This window comes from Eurosta solidaginis, chromosome 1 (assembly GCF_040869045.1).
Source record: "Eurosta solidaginis isolate ZX-2024a chromosome 1, ASM4086904v1, whole genome shotgun sequence".
Classification (NCBI taxonomy): Eukaryota; Metazoa; Arthropoda; class Insecta; order Diptera; family Tephritidae; genus Eurosta; species Eurosta solidaginis.
Genome location: NC_090319.1, coordinates 39,601,277 through 39,620,298, shown reverse-complemented (window position 1 = coordinate 39,620,298; position 19,022 = coordinate 39,601,277). Strand labels below are relative to the sequence as shown.

Here is a 19,022-nt window from a genome sequence, read left to right as displayed (position 1 = left end):
TGTGTTGTTTTTTTTAAGCCACTACAAGACACAGCAGGTAGAATTGAAATTGCCCCTACCCAAAAGTTCGACCCAAAGAGGGGGACATCAGAATTCGTTTTAGAGGTATGGTTCCTTCGGCAAAGTTTCTTATTTTGATCCCTGGAATACGATTTTCACAAAGCAATGAGCGATTTTTAAATCGACCCGCCCTAATGAAGAGGGTCTTCAGGAAGGGATAATGGGGGAGCTCGTGTTAGAGTAATACTCAGTTGAGAGCTATGGTGACAACATAAGGGAAAATAACCATGTAGGAAAATGAACCGAGGGAAACCCTGGAATGTGTTTGTATGACGTGTGTATCAAATGAAAGTCAGTAAAGAGTATTTTATGAGGGAGTGGGCCATAGTTCTATAGGTGGACGCTATTTAGGGATATCGCCATTATGTGAATCAGGGTTGACTCTAGAATTTGTTTGTACGGTATGGGTATCAAATTAAAGGTATTAATGAGGGTTTTAAAAGGGAGTGGTGGTAGTTGTATAGGTGGTCGCCTTTTCGAAATATCGCCATAAAGGTGAACCAGGGGTGACTCTAGAATGTGTTTGTACGATATTGGTATCAAATTAAAGGTATTAATGAGAGTTTTAAAAGGGAGTGGTGGTAGTTGTATATGTGAAGGCGTTTTCCAGATATCGACCAAAATGTGGACCAGGGTGACCCAGAACATCATCTGTTGCATACATGTAATACCTGTCAAGATTTCAAAGGTTTTTTATTTCGCCCTGCAGAACTTTCCATTTTCTTCTACTTAATATGGTAGGTGTCACAACCATTTTACAAAGTTTTTTCTAAAGTTATATTTCGCGTCAATAAACGAATCCAATTACCTTACCATGTTTCATTCCTTTTTTCGTATTTGGTATAGAATTATGGCATTTTTTTAATTTTTCGTAATTTTCGATATCGAAAAAGTGGGCGTGGTCATAGTCGGATTTCGTTCATTTTTTATATCAAGATTAAGTGAGCTCAGATAAGTACGTGAACTAAGTTCAGTAAAGATATATTGGCTTTTGCTCAAGTTATCGTGTTAACGGCCATGCGGAAGGACAGACGAACGACTGTGTGTAAAAACTGGGCGTGGCATCAACCGATTTCGCCCATTTTCACAGAAAACAGTTAACGTCATAAAATCTATGCCCCTACCAAATTTCAAAAGGATTGGTAAATTTTTGTTCGACTTATGGCATTAAAAGTATCCTAGACAAATTAAATGAAAAAGGGCGGAGCCACGCCCATTTTGAAATTTTCTTTTATTTCTGTATTTCGTTGCACCATATCATTACTGGAGTTGAATGCTGACATAACTTACTTATATACTGTAAAGATATTAAATTTTTTGTTAAAATTTTACTTAAAAAAAAATTTTTTTTAAAGGTGGGTTTGGTCCTTCTCTGATTTTTCTAATTTTTATTAAGCGTATATATAGTAATAGGAGTAACGCTCCTGCCAAATTTTATCATGATATCTTCAACGACTGCCAAATTACAGCTTGCAAAAATTTTAAATTACCTTCTTTTAAAAGTGGGCGGTGCCACACCCATTGTACAAAATTTTACTAATTTTCTATTCTGCGTCATAAGTTCAACTCACCTACCAAGTTTCATCGCTTTATCTGTCTTTGGTAATGAATTATCGCACTTTTTCGGTTTTTCGAAATTTTCGATATCGAAAAAGTGGTCGTGGTTATAGTCCGATATCGTTCATTTTAAATAGCGATCTGAGATGAGTGCTCAGGAATTTACTCATGTTATGGTGTTAACGGACGGACGGACGGACGGACGGACATGGCTCAATCAAATTTTTTTTCGATCCTGATGATTTTGATATATGAAAGTCTATATCTATCTCGATTCCTTTATACCTGTACAACCAACCGTTATCCAATCAAACTTAATATACTCTGACTGAGTATAAAAAGGTACTTAATTTCGATCTTAGGCCCCGAACATTTTGGTAGGTGGTGGTTATTTTTTCACTGTTTCCGCAGAGATTTTTGAGTTTTTTGAAGTTCCTGCGGCGCTAGGTTTTTTTGTAAACAAATGCACAACTGAATGTTTCGGCCAGAATGTATGTTCAAGAACTCTATCAAAATAAGCGTCTGGCACTGATATTTTAAATGATGAAATATCCATGTCATAACTAAATTTAAATTTATACACGCCTATTTTAATAGGTTGTGAAAGGTCTAGCTTATCTTCTATATACTTAATAATATCATTTTCCATAAGCGAAGAATGAAGACGAGATACAAAAATTGTCCTGCAAGGCGGCACGGCAGTCACCTGCCTTGGTTGCGCATTGTCAACATTAGGCAAACGCGCAGCGACGGAGGTAGAATCACCACCTGTGTTGGTTGGAAGCAGCATTGTCATAAATGGTTGTTATATCATTAACAGCAGTAATTTCAACTTGAGTGTTAGCAGCAACATTTATTGTTGCATTATCGTGAGAAATCTTGTTTACAGCCTACACCCTTGGTTTAGCATTCGTGTTGACTTTATCAGCGGCTATGTGTTTAGCAGCAGCGTGGGCATTTGCAGTTTTTGCAGTTTTATTGGCAATAAGGCTTATAACCCACTAATGCGTTGTAATAAGAGACCACATAGAGTACGATAACCTGATTATAAGGTTTATGAACCAAGTGTGCCATATTTTAACTTAATTATAATTTTAAATAAATTAAATATATACATAATATCCAGCTGCATAAGACGTATTGAATTTAAATTCTTTGATTCATCTTTAAAATCGCCTTTGTATTTGAAAACATTAGCTGCGTTTTTTTACATGTATATGGGGTATTCCATGCCATTTCGACCAATTTTGAACCCGACCCCTTTAGAGTTGGCTGTAAGTTTTTCTTCTTTTTCTAGCTTACGAAAGACGTTTTTCAGAAGTTTTTCAAATTTTTTCATCCAACTCAAAAAAAGTTATGAATTTTTAAAAAAACACCTTTTTGTTTTCAAAATGCTATAACTTTTTCAAAAATTTACCGTTTGGGATCTTATTTTTTAAAAAATTTGTTTTTAAATGTACTTTTTGGAAAAAATTCAAAAAAATGTTTAAAGTTTTTTTTGTAATTTTTCAGTTTTTCGAGATTTTTCGAATTACACCCTTTTTTTCTCATAAAAAACTTTAATCAGTCTTGCAATCAACCCCACTAATCCCGGAGTGGGCCGAGAATTTTTTTTTTTTTTTTTATTTAATTGAAAAAAAGGACTTCAAAATTTTTTTGTATCTTTCCGAAAAGTACATTTAAAAACATATTTAAAAAAAAAATGATCCCAAACGGTCAATTTTTGAAAAAGTTATAGCACTTTTAAAAAAAACACCGTTTTCCAACTCAAAATAAGTTTTAAATATTTTGAAAAAAACGGTGTTTTTTTCAAAATGCTATAACTTTTTCAAAAATTGATCGTTTGGGATCATTTTTGTTTTTTAAATATGTTTTTAAATGTACTTTTCGGAAAAAATACAAAAAAAATTTTAAAGTCTTTTTTTCCAATTAAATAAAAAAAAAAATTCTCGGCCCACTCCGGGATTAGTGGGGATGATTGCAGGATTGATTGAAGTTTTTTATGAGACAAAAAAAAAAAAGGCGAAATCGAAAAATCTCGAAAAACTGAAAAATTACAAAAAAAAACTTTAAAAATTTTTTTGAATTTTTTCCGAAAAGTACATTTAAAAACAAATTTTTTAAAAAATAAGATCCCAAACGGTAAATTTTTGAAAAAGTTATAGCATTTTGAAAACAAAAACGGTGTTTTTTTTTAAATTTATAACTTTTTTTGAGTTGGATGAAAAAATTTGAAAAACTTCTGAAAAACGTCTTTCGTAAGCTAGAAAAAGAAGAAAAACTTTCAGCCAACTCTAAAGGGGTCGGGTTCAAAATTGGTCGAAATGGGATGGAATACCCCATATACATATGTACTTTAAGTTTGTATAATCTGCTACATATGTGTATCACATTGTATACACTTGTGAAATTGCTGCCCAGAAAATTAGTACTGCTACATTTCAGTATGCAACTGAAATGTGACTCTCTTATATATCTACACTATTCTCCACTTCTTGGCGGCCACGGTGGTGTGATGGTAGCGTGCTCCGCCTACCACAAAAGATGCCCTAGGTTCAAACCCCGGGCAAAGCAACATCAAACATTTTAGAAATAAACTTTTTCAATTAGTAGAAACATTTTTCTAAGCGGGGTCGCCCCTCGGCAGTGTTTGGCAAGCGCTCCGGGTGTATTTCTGCCATGAAAAGCTCTCAGTGAAAACTCATCTGCCTTGCAGATGCCGTTCGGAGTCGGATAAAATCATGTAGGTCCCGTCCGGCCAATTTGTAGGGAAAATCAAGAGGAGCACGAAGCAAATTGGAAGAGAAGCTCGGCCTTAGATCTCTTCGGAGGTTATCGCGCCTTACATTTTTTTTATTCTCCACTTCTATGATCGTAAAGTGTGTGTGTTCACGATTTATGGCAACCGATTCAGCTATAGGTTATACACAATGATCAACAGAGGTGCGTGTCTCTGCTATTTTGTAGCAGGCATGCTTAACCAACGAACCGATATCATTTCGTTACGATAATTAACGTTAATAAACGAAACAAAGTCATTTCGTTTCGTTTATTAACGTTAAGAACGTCAAATTAACGAAATGATTTCGTTTCGTTTTCTGCCATATCAAAACGAAACCAAATCGTTTATGTTGATTATTATTCAAACTATGCTGGCAAAGCTGATTGGTAGCTGAGTTATTAAAGGTGAAAGCATTAGCCAAGCTGATTGCAATTATTCTCATGAATTTTGACAGTACGAACATTTCTCAGCGTATTTTTGACATTACCACCAACGAATTACACAAAGAAATTGCATGGAGTTTGTGTGTATGTCCACTCGCTGTTACCACCTTACGGCTTCACCATGGCTATAGCATTGCCAGCACAATTCAAAAATAAGGTATCACGTTTTTGTTAACGTTTTTAACGTTAACGAATGCTTTTCGTTTCGGTTAAAAACGACATACAATTTATCTTGATAATTTCTTTATCGATAATATTTCGAAGTGTTTCAACGGAAACGGTGGAATTTTTTTGATAAACGATTAGCTTAACGTTAAGGTGCATCTCTTTTTTGTAGTGAGTTATTTAACCACTGCCGCGAGCCTTCAATTATTGCCGCTAGATGGGTCTCCTAAACATTATCTAAAGCCATGATGCAGTGAGTTTTTTTAGATCTGAATCACGCTAAATTCTCACGGGAATGCTTTGGATGATTGTGAGACGTGAGAAGCAGAGTTCATGATATTTGCGTACACGTGGATTGTGATAGGCAGATGTCGCTGTTGTGTTTCATTTAACACACAAGGCTAAAGGCCAAGCAGTGACATATATTTTTGAAAAAATAGTTTTATTTAATTCAGTATGGCAACTATTGAGACACACAAATTGAACCAGATTTCTCTCAGTATTTATCTGGCTCAAATCGTTGTTATGGCATTTACATGCAACATGTTTTATCTGGTTCAGAATATTTGCGACCGGATGGCTTAAGTGATGATAAGCTTCTATAAATATATTTTACCCGAAAATGAAAATGTACATACATACATGTAAAAAAAACGGCTATTTTTTAAGTATAGCTCGGTAATCTATCATGGAACATTTTTTTTTTTGTTACAGGATAAGTAACATTCAACATACTCCTTATACGTTTTGAAAGTTTTTTTAAGAGGAGCACTCCTCTGAACTGGTTCCGCTAGCTCAAAAAGCCCATCTCAGCCATAAAAATATTCAAAAATTCATTTGCCAGGAAAAATTAAAATGATCGCACTTAAATTGGAAGAGAAGATCGGCCAAAAATCTCTTCGGAAGCTATAGCACCTTACGGTTTTTTGGAGTGAAAACAATATATCTTATTGCCAACAAACGCTTATGTCAGTTTTTGCCGGGTATGTACATATTTACATACATATTCATATGTAGTGCCTTACAAGTGCACTTGCATTGTGTATAAATGAATATAAATATAATTTAATTATAGTACGATTTTTATGTGTTACATTATAAGCAAGCGCTTAGTACTAAAAATATCTGTACTATGAATTAGTTATCACTCGAATTGAACGCAATGCGATTTAGCTGTGCACCAGTGATCTGCATGATTGCAATCAAACGTCAAATTGAACTTTGGTGAAACCGTACTGCACATTAAAAATGCGAGTGGTATCATTCCCGTGGCGTGGTGTTGGTGTCTGTTGATGTCAAGTACTGCCTGTGGTGTTTTGCTAAAATGCAGCGAACACTTTGCTAGTACTCGCGATTAGTTTTAATTGAAATAAAATATTTTTTACAGAAGAGACATGAATTGAATTAAGTCATATTTCTTTTGAAAATTAGTTAAATGCTAAACTATACTGTAACGAATTTACTGAAACTCCGCTTATGTGCAACACTACTAACGTTCGTATCGCTAAACTGTTGAATAAATAACTCCGATATTCAATAATGCAAAATGACCTTTATTAAAGTACTTCACAATAACACTGATACTTCACAACCAATAGCTTACTTAAATCAAACTGATTAATTGTGCCTCAGCTGGTGCTGTTTTTATACTCTTAGGTTTCCTCGTTGGCATATTTCTAGGCGTTTCTTCTTATAGAATTTACTACTTAGTTACCAGCTATAAACTTACTGGCTATAAATTACAGATGCACGTTTATAGCCTCTCGCATAGCCATATGCGCGTGTATATGTGAGTAATACTTCCACCGATGATTGCATTCTTTTGTGAGTATCTCAGATATATGCATGTGTTTGTGCTTATCTCTCCGCTGCTTGTATGTACATATGTGTATACATAATGATTTGATTTGTTTATGTAGTTACAAGTGACTGCTTAGTATCGGCGTAGAGATGATAGTATCCCTTAGTGTTGCTAATATTCGTCACAATACTATATAAATGTCAAAAGGCATAGGTGCATATAAAACCAATCGCGGATACTAGCAAAGTGTTCGCTGCAGTACATGGTTTGACATCAACAGTCACCAACACCAGGCCACGGGAATATCATGCTTCGAATACCACTCGCATTTCTGGTGCACAGTGCTGTTTCACCAATCGGTTTTTTTTTTTGCAATTGGTTCATTTTGGCGTTTGATTGCAATAATGCAGATCACTGAGCGCATGAGCATTCCAGTAGGAAATTAAAGTTAAAACAAGTAAAGGTGTCTAAGTTCGCGTGTAACCGAACATCATATACTTAGCGTGAGCTTCAATTGCACATTTCATTTCAGATAAATTGCTTTGCTACATAACACGTGGCACCGTCCCACATAGGTAGATTTTCACGTTTTAGGCGGCAAAAAATATTTTATTGTCTATATCTTCTAAAAACTGTTTAATAAATGAAAAATTATAATAATTTGTGTAATTAATCGATTATGTTAAAAAAAATAGATATTGCACTGTGTAACACTGAAAAATACCTGTACAGTGATGCTATTTTTCATGTTGTACAGCAACAAGGGTTTATCAAACCCTCTATCTAACCCCCTATCTGCAAGTATCTGCAGCTAAATTTAATGCAATTGGCAAGCTAATTGTGTCAAGTACCACTTTCAAAACTAATTTTCACTTGGACGGACTTGGAAACATAAAAAAACTGGTTTTGAACACCAAAAATCAAAAAAACAAAAAAAAATTTTTTTCAACATCCTAAGTAAAATAGGTTCTTTATCAATTTATAACTTTTAAAACTCACAAACACCATTAATAATGTTAGTATTTATCTGAAATATCAGAATCCGTCACAATTACTCAATTCAATTATCTTAAAACTTAAAATATTCACGTTAAAACATGCGATTTCACATAAGTTAAAAAAAATTACCTGCCTGTGATAAGCGTAGGTAAAGTGACAGATATGAAGCAGGTACTTAAGAAACGAGTGCACCAGTTTATTGTTATGAAAACAAAGCGGTGATTAAGAGATTCTTAGGTTAATATCTAAGTAATTGAATAGTTTAAACTAAAACTCTTAACTAAACAATTGTTTTTTATTTAATTTTCAGGTAAGCGATCTTTCAACATCATCTTCTTCAACAAGTATGTATTTACTACGTAGTATTGCCGCAAATTTTTTGTAATTTTCAACATGTGGAATTGGCATGGTTAAATTTTCTACAAAATATTAAGTATACGCATTGGACTCCACTATTACTGCGATACTTTTTCCTTAAATTAATCCATGTCCATGAAGCAAGAAATTTTACAAATGTTGAAAATTCGTTTGCTGTGTATTGGGGTGTGACAAAAAAATCGAAGCTTGCTATTTTTGAATGACCAACCGGAATTTGAAATTGTTACTATGTTGCTCTAAAATATATTTTTGAATAACGTGGTTCAAATATTTATGGCAGTTATATGATCATAACAATTTCTCATTCTCTTTACAGGCTTACACATATGAGAATAATTCCCTTCAAATCCTTTTTGAATTAAAAAAAATTTAATGGTAATTTCCGATCAGTTTTATTATTTATATGTAGTTTTTCAGCTTTACTGATCTATTAGGGTCAAGTGCAAATAAAATGCGATTTATTCCACCATTTAGCCCAACGTTTCGATAATTATCCTTATCTTCTTCAGGGGCGACTTACTTATTATGCCTATGACACAGATAATTAGTTTTAGTTTGAGAAGTTTACCATATAGTGATAGTAGCATTAAAATTTTTTTTGTAAAGTAATAATAAAATCGTTTTTTAAATACCAATGTGAGTGAATATAAATAATTGTTTGTGGAGTAATATTTCATGTAAAATTCAAATTTATAATTGTGCAATACTTTGTTTGAAACTATGTAATTAAGATCGTGTAATTTTATTTCTAATGTTGTTTTTGTCTTTTGTATTTTGTTATAAACAAATATAGACCGCCCCTGAAGAAAATAAGGATAATTATCGAAACGTTGGGCTAAATGGTGGAATAAATCGCATTTTATTTGCACTTGACCTTAATAGATCAGTAAAGCTGAAAAACTACACATAAAAAAAATTTATTAAAAAAAAAAAAAGGTAAATCAATATGAAACGTGTAAGAAATGTCATAAATGAGCTGCTTATAACAACAATTTAGGCCAATATCATTTATGAAATCAGGACTCCTAAAATAATTAATAATTGGATCTGAAATTCCAATCTTTTTTTCTGCACCAGAGACGTCATTATGAAATTCCTATGTAAAATTGCCCCTGATTTCGAAAATCAAGGTTATTTTCAATTCTATGGTAACGTTTTTGAGATATTTACGAATAACGGTTTTTTCCAAAAAAAAAAAAATTGGGTTCACTTAATCACATATATCTCAAGAACGAATTGTGCAATTCCAAAACGGGTTGAAGCTTTTAAAAGGTAATAAAGTTTTCTATAAACTGTGCATACAACACTTTTAGCTGGGCCATGCAGATTCAAAGATAACGAATAATCATTACGGATTTTTTCCATTTTTTTTTTGTGAAAATATAAAAAAATTTGTACTTTGGAGAAAGGATCTGGAAAACCATTTATTTTTTTGCAGATTTGTTTTTTTCCCTCTGGCGTCTCTGGTGCATTTTGGCTGTAAACCAGTGTAATGAGCGTTAACGCTCCGATTTGTTAATTAATAATTTTAGATTTCTTTTTTACTTCGAGCGATTGTTGGGTTATAGCTTATAACTGAACGATCGCTCAGCTTATTTCTTCGACAATATTTAAATTCTCTTAATAAAAAAACTGCAATTTTTAAAATTGATTTCAATGGCAGTTGTCTTAAATTTTTTCTTCTATTCTTATTTGAAAAACTTTTTAAATTTAGAAAATATAAAATAATAATCACACAAAATTTTTGTGGAGGCCTCGAGCTCGATTCGAACTTTTATAGTAATATAATAAGTGTAAGGCGCGATAACCTCCGAAGAGATTTTACGCCGAGTTTCTCTTCCAATTTGCGTCATGCTTCTTTTTAATATTTCCTCCAAAATTGGCGGGACAGGACCTACTTGTTTTATGCCGACTCCGAACGGCATCTACAAGGCAGATGAGTTTTCACTAAGAGCTTTTCATGGCAGCAATACAGTCGAAGTGCTTGCCAAACACTGCCGAGGGGCGACCTCGCTTAGACAAATTTTGCTTCTAATTGAAAAAACGTGTTTCTAAAATTTTGATGTTGCTTTTCCCGGGGCGTGAACTCGAAATCTTCGGTGTGGATGGCAGAGCACGCTACCATCACACCACGGCGGCCGCTGATAGAAAAATTGTGTTTAATATACTTGAGTATGGGTAAAGAAGTGTCAATATATTTGGCATCATTGTCAAAAAAATGTTCACAACTTTTCTGCTACAGATGTCGCAGCAGAATAGAAATTGGAATTATGTAGACATATGAACCACACTAGATAGCTGAGTTTACCCACTTCCGAAATGGATCTATACAACGAGCTATGACAGCTGTTTTTAGATTTTCTTTCTTCGATACTAATTTAAAAATTCTGTCAAATAAAAAAAAAACTACCATAACAATAACAATGACAAGGAGATATTGTTAAGGCCTCGAGCTCCATTCGATCTTACAAATGAATATGCCAACAAAACAACAAATTAATCAATTTAATCATCAAAGAATTTTAGAAACACACAGAATTTGTTTGCGGACCAAATGGAAAACGCCAATGTTACAAAGTAGAGAGCGCAGTGAGCGTAAAATCCTCTTTGAAATTTGCTCATGTATTGACTGTTGATCGCTGTTGAAATGACCAGTGAGATCAGTTGTGTTAACAAAAAAATCAGTTAGATTGATTAGGAATCTGTAAATTTTACAGAATTTAACTTAAAAATTTGCTATAATCACAAAAATATACCTCAAAATAAGACATATTTAAATTTTTGACCATTTTTTGACACCGTTACAAAAACATTGATTTTTCTCTTAACTTTTGTATGCTCACTTATATTTTTTTTACTGGAAGTGAAAACAGACTGGAAAAGGAAATTAAAGCTACATATGATCAATCAAATAAGAAAGACGTGGACTGAAGCACGCACTGAAAGAAATGGTGCTAGTAAAATCAACAAATCGGTTCTGTTGTTCTTGACTTAACTGAGATTCGGTGAAATTGATCGAATTATGGTTAATTCGACCGAATTCTTTGTCAAGCGAGCAAATTAGTTTAGCCATTTCAACAGAAGAGAAATTGTCGCTCTTAAGTTAACAAAATTCTGTAAAATTGACAGAATCCTGGTCAATCTAACTGATTTTTCTGTTAACACAACTGATCTTACAGGTCATTTGAACGGGGATCAACTGTCAATACATGAGCAAATTTCAAAGAGAATTTTACGCTCACTGCGCTCTCTACTTTGTACTTATGACGATGGTGCCACTTGTTAAAAAAAAACACCAAAATAAGAAAACCATGAAATCGAAAAAACCCACAAAATGGGAAAACATCAAAAAAATAGTTTTTCAGTTATCAATAAAAAACGAAAAAACCCTTTTTTTGAATTTACTGTGCAAAAAATTATCAGATATCGGGACATCTATTTATCGGGTACAATTTTGCAACTTCTCGTACAAGCGAAATGCAAAATTGGGCCCCTTGTTGCAAAAGTTCTGCTTGAACGAACAGGATTTTTCCAAAATTAGTAACATTTTGTTCAAGTTTTTATCAATTTCCATTTACGCGAACGAATCTAATAAGATAATAAAAAAAATCCTTTTTTAATGTTGATGTTTCCGACAAAATAGAGTTTGAGTTGGTTTGGAATCGTTTCAACTTAAAGTGTTACGAAAATTAAACTTGCCGAATTACATGTAAAGTTACTCCATTGATGAATTACCTTCCTGCGATTTAATTCTTTACTTTTCTATAAATTACAAGTTCTCTTTTTAGAATGTTACGTCGAACATTTATACTACAAGTTTTGTTCGAAACAATCAAGTGTGGCAACTACATGCGAGAGAAGAAATCGGGAATGAGCTGAGCTGCAACTGGAAGAATTGAGAATCAGTTTTATGACTACTATTTTCATTTCTATAATCATATGTATGTATTTACGTATTTATATGGCGGCTGCCGTGGTGTGATGGAAGCATGCTCCGCCTACCACACCGAAGACCCTGGGTTCACACCCCGGGTAAAGCAACTTCAAAATTTAGAAACAAGCTTTTTCAATTAGAAGAAAAATTTTCTAAGCGGGGTCGCTCCTCGGCAGTGTTCGGCAAGCCCTGCGAGTGTATTTCTGCCATGAAATGCTCTCAGTGAAAACTCATCTGCCTTGCAGATGCCGTTCGGAGTCGGCATAAAACAAGTAGATCCCGTCCCGCCAATTTGTAAGAAAAATTAAAAAGGAGCACGACGCAAATTGGAAGAGAAGTTCGGCCTGAAATCTCCTCGGAGGTTATAGCGCCTTACATTTATTTATTTATATGGCAATAGGTACTTTCGTACAAAGCTGTCGCAACAACTTTTTTTGTTCATTTGACTACCAAAACGGTCAATTACGAATCAACGATTTGTGCACAGTTGATTCAACATCTTGTTGCGATGGTTAAAAATTGACAGAAATTTCGGTTTATTTTACCAGCCTGCCTTTTTCTTTCAGTGTACGTGACCATTTCCCATTCTATTTTTTTATTAGTCCCTGCATCGATGTACGCACAAAAATTATTCAATGGAGCTATTTTCGTCCTTTATGTTTCACTTTTATATGTAAATATTCTGCAGATGTCTATATTCGTCAATGCACGCCTTGGCATCCGTAATTTTTGCCAGCTTAGAAACATTTCTTAAGACCCATCAAAGAAGAGTCAACTCCTCACTTTACTCGGATATATACAATGAATAGCGTCCTGACATGTTATTGAATCATTACCGTTCCTTTGCAGCCAACACATTTTTTGCTTGTTCAACCAAGGTTTTTGAGTAAAATGCAAGGCGTATAAACTCCGAAGAGATTTTAGGTCATGCTTGTCTTCGAATTTGCGCCGTGCTCCTATTATTCTTCCTACAAATTGGTGGGACGGCACTTACATTTTTTACGGCGCCTCCGAACGGTGTCTGCAAGGCAGATGAGTTTTCACTGAGCACCTTTTCATGGCAGAAATACACTCGAAGTGTTTGCCAAATCACTGTCGAGGAGCGACACCGCTTGATCTTCGGTGTGGTGGGCGGAGTATTCTATCACCACATCAAGGCGGCTGCGAAGTTTTTGAGAGTCTGTTAATATTTGTCTCTACTTTCCTGTAGGCTGCTTTATGTCAATTGGAAAACATTTATGCCAAGTTCGGTGTAATTCATTAGAGTATCTTTGCACTTTTAGTACAAAGTGCTTACTATTTTACTTTCAAACATAAAGCCTTATAACCTCTTGTATACATTTATAACTATTTGTATGGTATATCCAAATGAGTAAATTAGCATTTGCATAAAATATTAACACTCATATTTAACCACAGATGAATAAACATGTCATATATTATGACTCCCGACGTTAGATAGTAAAAACTTAAATTTTGTTTGCTGAGCTTTTAAGGCCATCTACATACATACGTACATATGTTCATATATATGCATGTTGTTATGTGCCTAATCAATCTTTATAAAAACATAAATTTGAAGCCCACTAATCCTGTATTTGCAAAAACGAAATAAAAAATACATTCTTTGACATTTGTAATTTTATTACTCTATCCCTTTTATTGCAAAAATCTAAACATTAGTTCAAAGGTGTCAATAATTTAAAAACACAAATCAGTGAAGGGAGACTGAAAAATGAAAATAACCTATCGTCAAATAAATGTAAGCTAGGCAGGGCTGCCGAGAGAAAATCCTCCTCCGGGGGCAAGAAAATACGGGGCTCCATACTAAAATGAACAAATTCTCAATCACAAAATTACCATCTTTTACATATTTATATGCATTTGTATATACATGTATATTTGAGCGTATACCTGTATACATGTATATTATATTCAATGAATATATAGTTACGAACTTTATTTATCTACACATTCATACAGATCAACATATGAGTAAATATGTTTACATAGTATTAATATATTTGTAGAAAATAAATTATTATATTGATTGCGAGAAATATTACACTTTAAAAATCGGTGAACAGAGGTGTGAAAACTAATTAAAAACAATTAAGGACGAGACTGTCTTTGGCTGTGCCGAAGACTTCATACCTTTCATGAATGGGGCTGAACAATAATTTTATCCCGTTCGTAATCTCCAAATAATCGAATGTATAAGATAAGCAATATATAGTGAATAGATGTACATACCTAAACGATTTTTAAGATAAATATAAAATAAAAAATGGCAAAAAACCCCCTTATCTGAACGATCGGTTGTATGGGATATATATTATATATAGCTCCGATTGAAATGATTTTTACAGGAAATCTTCTATGATATATTAGAATAAATATCACCAAGTTTCACGTTTTTATATTGGAAATTAAGGGAGAAATTGCCAAAAATCATTCTATCTGAACGATCGGTAGTATGGGATATATACTATATATAGCTCCGATCAAAGTGATTTTTTCAGGATATCTTCTATGATATATTAGAATATATATCACCAAGTTTAGCGTTTTTATATTGGAAACTAAGGGAGAAATGGCCAAAAATCTTTCTATCTGAACGATCGGTTGTATGGGATATATATTATATATAGCTCCGATCGAAATGATTTTTTCATGAAATCTTCTATGATATATTAGAATAAATATCACCAAGTTTAACGTTTTTATATTGGAAATTAAGGGAGAAATTGCCAAAAATCATTCTATCTGAACGATCGGTAGTATGGGATATATACTATATATAGCTCCGATCAAAGTGATTTTTTCAGGATATCTTCTATGATATATTAGAATATATATCACCAAGTTTCCCGGTTTTAGATTGGAAACTAAGGGAGAAATGGCTAAAAATCTTTCTATCTGAACGATCGGTTGTATGGGATAGGTATATACTATATACATATAGCTCCGATCAAAGTGATTTTTTCAGGAAATATTCTATCATATATAAGAATAAATATCACCAAGTTTAACGTTTTTATATTGGAAATTAAGGGAGAAATGGTTAAAAATCTTTCTATCTGAACGATCCGTTGTATGGGATATATATTATATATAGCTCGGATCGAAATGATTTTTTCATGAAATCTTCTATGATATATAAGAATAATTATCACCAAGTTTAGCGTTTTTATATTGGAAATTAAGGGAGAAATGGCTAAAAATCTTTCTGTCTGAACGATCGGTTGTATCTGATATATATTATATATAGCTCCGATCGAAATGATTTTTTCACGAAATCTTCTATGATATATTAGAATAAATAACACCAAGTTTAGCGTTTTTATATTGGAAATTAAGGGAGAAATGGCTAAAAACCTTTCTATCTGAACGATCTGTTGTATCGGATATATATTATATATAGCTCCGATCGAAATGATTTTTTTACGAAATCTTCTATGATATATTAGAATAAATAACACCAAGTTTAACGTTTTTATATTGGAAATTAAGGGAGAAATGGCTAAAAATCTTTCTATCTGAACGATCGGTTGTATGGGATATATATTATATATAGCTCCGATCGAAATGATTTTTTCATGAAATCTTCTATGATATATAAGAATAATTATCACCAAGTTCAACGTTTTTATATTGGAAATTAAGGGAGAAATTGCCAAAAATCTTTCTGTCTGAACGATCGGTTGTATCTGATATATATTATATATAGCTCCGATCGAAATGATTTTTTCACGAAATCTTCTATGATATATTAGAATAAATAACACCAAGTTTAACGTTTTTATATTGGAAATTAAGGGAGAAATGGCTAAAAATCTTTCTATCTGAACGATCGGTTGTATGGGATATATATTATATATAGCTCCGATCGAAATGATTTCTTCATGAAATCTTCTATGATATATAAGAATAATTATCACCAAGTTCAACGTTTTTATATTGGAAATTAAGGGAGAAATTGCCAAAAATCTTGCTAGCTGAACGATCGGTTGTATGGGATATATACTATATATAGCTCCGATCGAAGTGATTTTTTCAGAAAATCTTCTATGATATATTAAAATATATATCACCGAGTTTCACGTTTATACTTTCTAAATTGCTTCAGGAATGACCAAAATCGTCTTATCTGAACGATCGGTTGTATGGGAGATATATGTTATAGTGGACCGATCCTACCGGATCCGACAAATGTCTAATATAATACAAAAATACGTCCTTGTGCCAAATTTCTTTGAGATATCTCAAAATTTGAGGGACTAGTTTGCGTTCAGACAGATAGATGGACGGACAGACGGACATGGCTATATCAACTCAGTTCGTCGCCCTGATCAATTCGGTATACTTAATGGTGAGTCTATCTTCTATATTTCTCAACGTTACAAACATCGGATCAAAGTTAATATACCATTTCATGTTCATGAAAGGTATAATAAGTAAAGTTTATTACTTATAGAGTTTTATTTAAACTAGAGTTCGCCCAGTGCTTGAAATTCACACACAGGACAGGAAAGGAAAGGAAAGAAAATCAATGGAAGGGAAATGAAAATAAAAGAAATGAAAGAAAAGAAAAGTAGAGGAATGGAAAGGAAAGGAAAGGAATGGAAAGGAGAGGAAAGGAAAGGAAAGGAAAAGAAAGGAAAGGAAGGAATATGAATGAAAGAGAAATGAAAGTAAAAGAAAGGAAATAAAGAGAAAATGAAAAGAAAGGAAAGGAAAATAAAGAAAAGGTAAGGAAAGGAAAGGAGAGGAAACGAAACGAAACGAAAGGAAAGGAAACGAAAGGAAAGGAAACGAAAGGAAAGGAAATGAAAGGAAAGGAAAGGAAAGCAAAGCCAAGAAAAGAGTATTACCGCTGATAATGGTCCTTTACCGGACACTCATACAGCACGCTGTGGAAATGTGTTCCTTTAAGATACTACCCCGACCACCTCGGAAGCTTTTTCATACGACCATGTCAAACCTTCTAGGTCTGTGGATTCAAGTCGCCTCCTAAGACAGGCATGCCTATTGCATGAATATGCTAAGCCCCTTAACCAGCTAGGAAATAGTCTAAAAATCCCATTTTCTATATTAGTGGTGATAGCAGGTAAAGCTGTCCCGACGGACTAGTCAATATGCGTTTGCAATATGCATGTTTAAAACTATCAAGAGACGTAAGTCTTATCGGCCTGAAGTCTTCAGCTTTTCTTGTAGCGAACGGGAAACTTTCCAAAGGTTTTGCGAGAGTGATTTGCTGGATGTTGGACATTGCGGAAAATTTGATATGACCACGTTGAATTTTGCAGGTTTTACCTTTTCACGGGTGCAGGTGGCTAGCTTGTGAAATCCATTTCAGAACGCAAAGGGACATAAAAATAAACGTAGAGCCTCTTAAACGGTCCTGATAACCTCCCTTTCATGTTACATCAACAGTAGGCTATTAAGTATTTGCCTTTGACACGACAAGTGCTTTAACGATTGCAAATATTTGCAAATTGCTTTGTAAATTTTAGTGTACATGAATCTACTTAAACATACATATTCAGAGGTGTATACACATACGTTTATACATTCATTCGCACTCGTGTAAATATGAATGCGCTACCAAATGTGTACGGCTATACATTAGGGATGGACGTTATTATAATACATCGGTATTCTTACTTATGATTTGCATTGCTAAGTAACAGTGAAGTAAGTTCGCTTTACGGGCTAAAATGAAATGTAATTCAGAAATCGCGGGTTTGAATCGAGATCAAGGCATAACAATAATTATTTTATCAATATTATTGTTATGATACATTTTTTCTTAATTGAAAAAATTTTAAATTAGAACGGAAGATCTTACAAATCAGTAGGCCGATATAACAACAAAAATTGGTATTGGTGGCGCTGTGTGTAACAAAAATCCTATGAATTGACAATTGTTTACATGAATTGTTCGAATTCAAACACATTTTTTATTAGAAACAAAAAAATATTTGAATTTTGGAAAAACCAATTTTTAAATTTTTAATTTTTCAGAAGTTTGCCATCGAGATTGCTCTAACTCGAAAAAACCATGTTTATTACAGAACAAAAATTATTTTTATCTTGCAAAATATATTTTATTATTTTTCCCGAATTTCTTGAAAAATTTAATAAAAAAAATTGCTTATTACACCTAATTATCCAAATTTATTTGTTTTTTACATAAGAAATTATTTTTGTTTTTTAAAAATATTCTTTGATTTTTTCTGATTTCAAAACAACATATTTTTCCTCAATTAAAAAAAAAATAACTACACAAAAAATATTATTATCACAATTTTGCAGGGATTGCGAAAGAACACAAGAGCAGATTTGAATCGCTCAAATTAAAAAAAAAAACAAAAAAAATTTGTCTTTGTAAAAGTATTTATTTTATTTGATTACTTGAATTCAGTTTTTTCCTTAAAAAAGAAAAAAATGTTTTTAACAACTTTGCTCACCTTAATTGTCCAAATTAAAAAAAAAAATGTTTTTACAAAAGAAATTACTTTTATTTTTTTGGCAGTCAAACAAACCACCGCTGTATAGCAAAATGGTTAGCGCAGCATGCATAAAGCGTACTGATGATGAAGGCTTACCACCCTTCGAAATGGATCTATCTGCGCAGCTATGGCAGGTTGTCTGAAAAATTTTCTACTTACTATTCCAAAAACAAAATACAATTTTTCAAATTTAGAAAAATTAAAAAATAACAATAATTATAATTAGAAAAAAATTATTGTTCTGGCCTTGAGATCGATTCGAACCTTGAATGATTTATCAATAGGCCGATAAAAACAAAAACAATTTTTACACATATTTCGGGATCTGTTCGATTTTTTTTCAGCAAATTCGTCCTCATGAATTTCCCGATTAAAAAAAAAAAACATT

General features: G+C 33.1%; 1 protein-coding gene across 12 annotated transcripts in view; it reads left to right on the top strand.

The window, feature by feature from the left end:
• dsx (doublesex) overlaps positions 1-19,022 on the top strand; it is a 400,330-nt gene that overhangs the window by 143,318 nt on the left and 237,990 nt on the right. For 2 of the 12 annotated variants that reach the window (XM_067787582.1, XM_067787592.1), the window contains exon 3: positions 8,118-8,151. The exons of the other annotated variants lie outside the window; for them this stretch is intronic. In XM_067787582.1, coding sequence (XP_067643683.1) covers positions 8,118-8,151 — 34 coding nt within the window. The remainder of the gene's footprint in view (positions 1-8,117; positions 8,152-19,022) is intronic. 12 annotated transcript variants of the gene reach the window in all.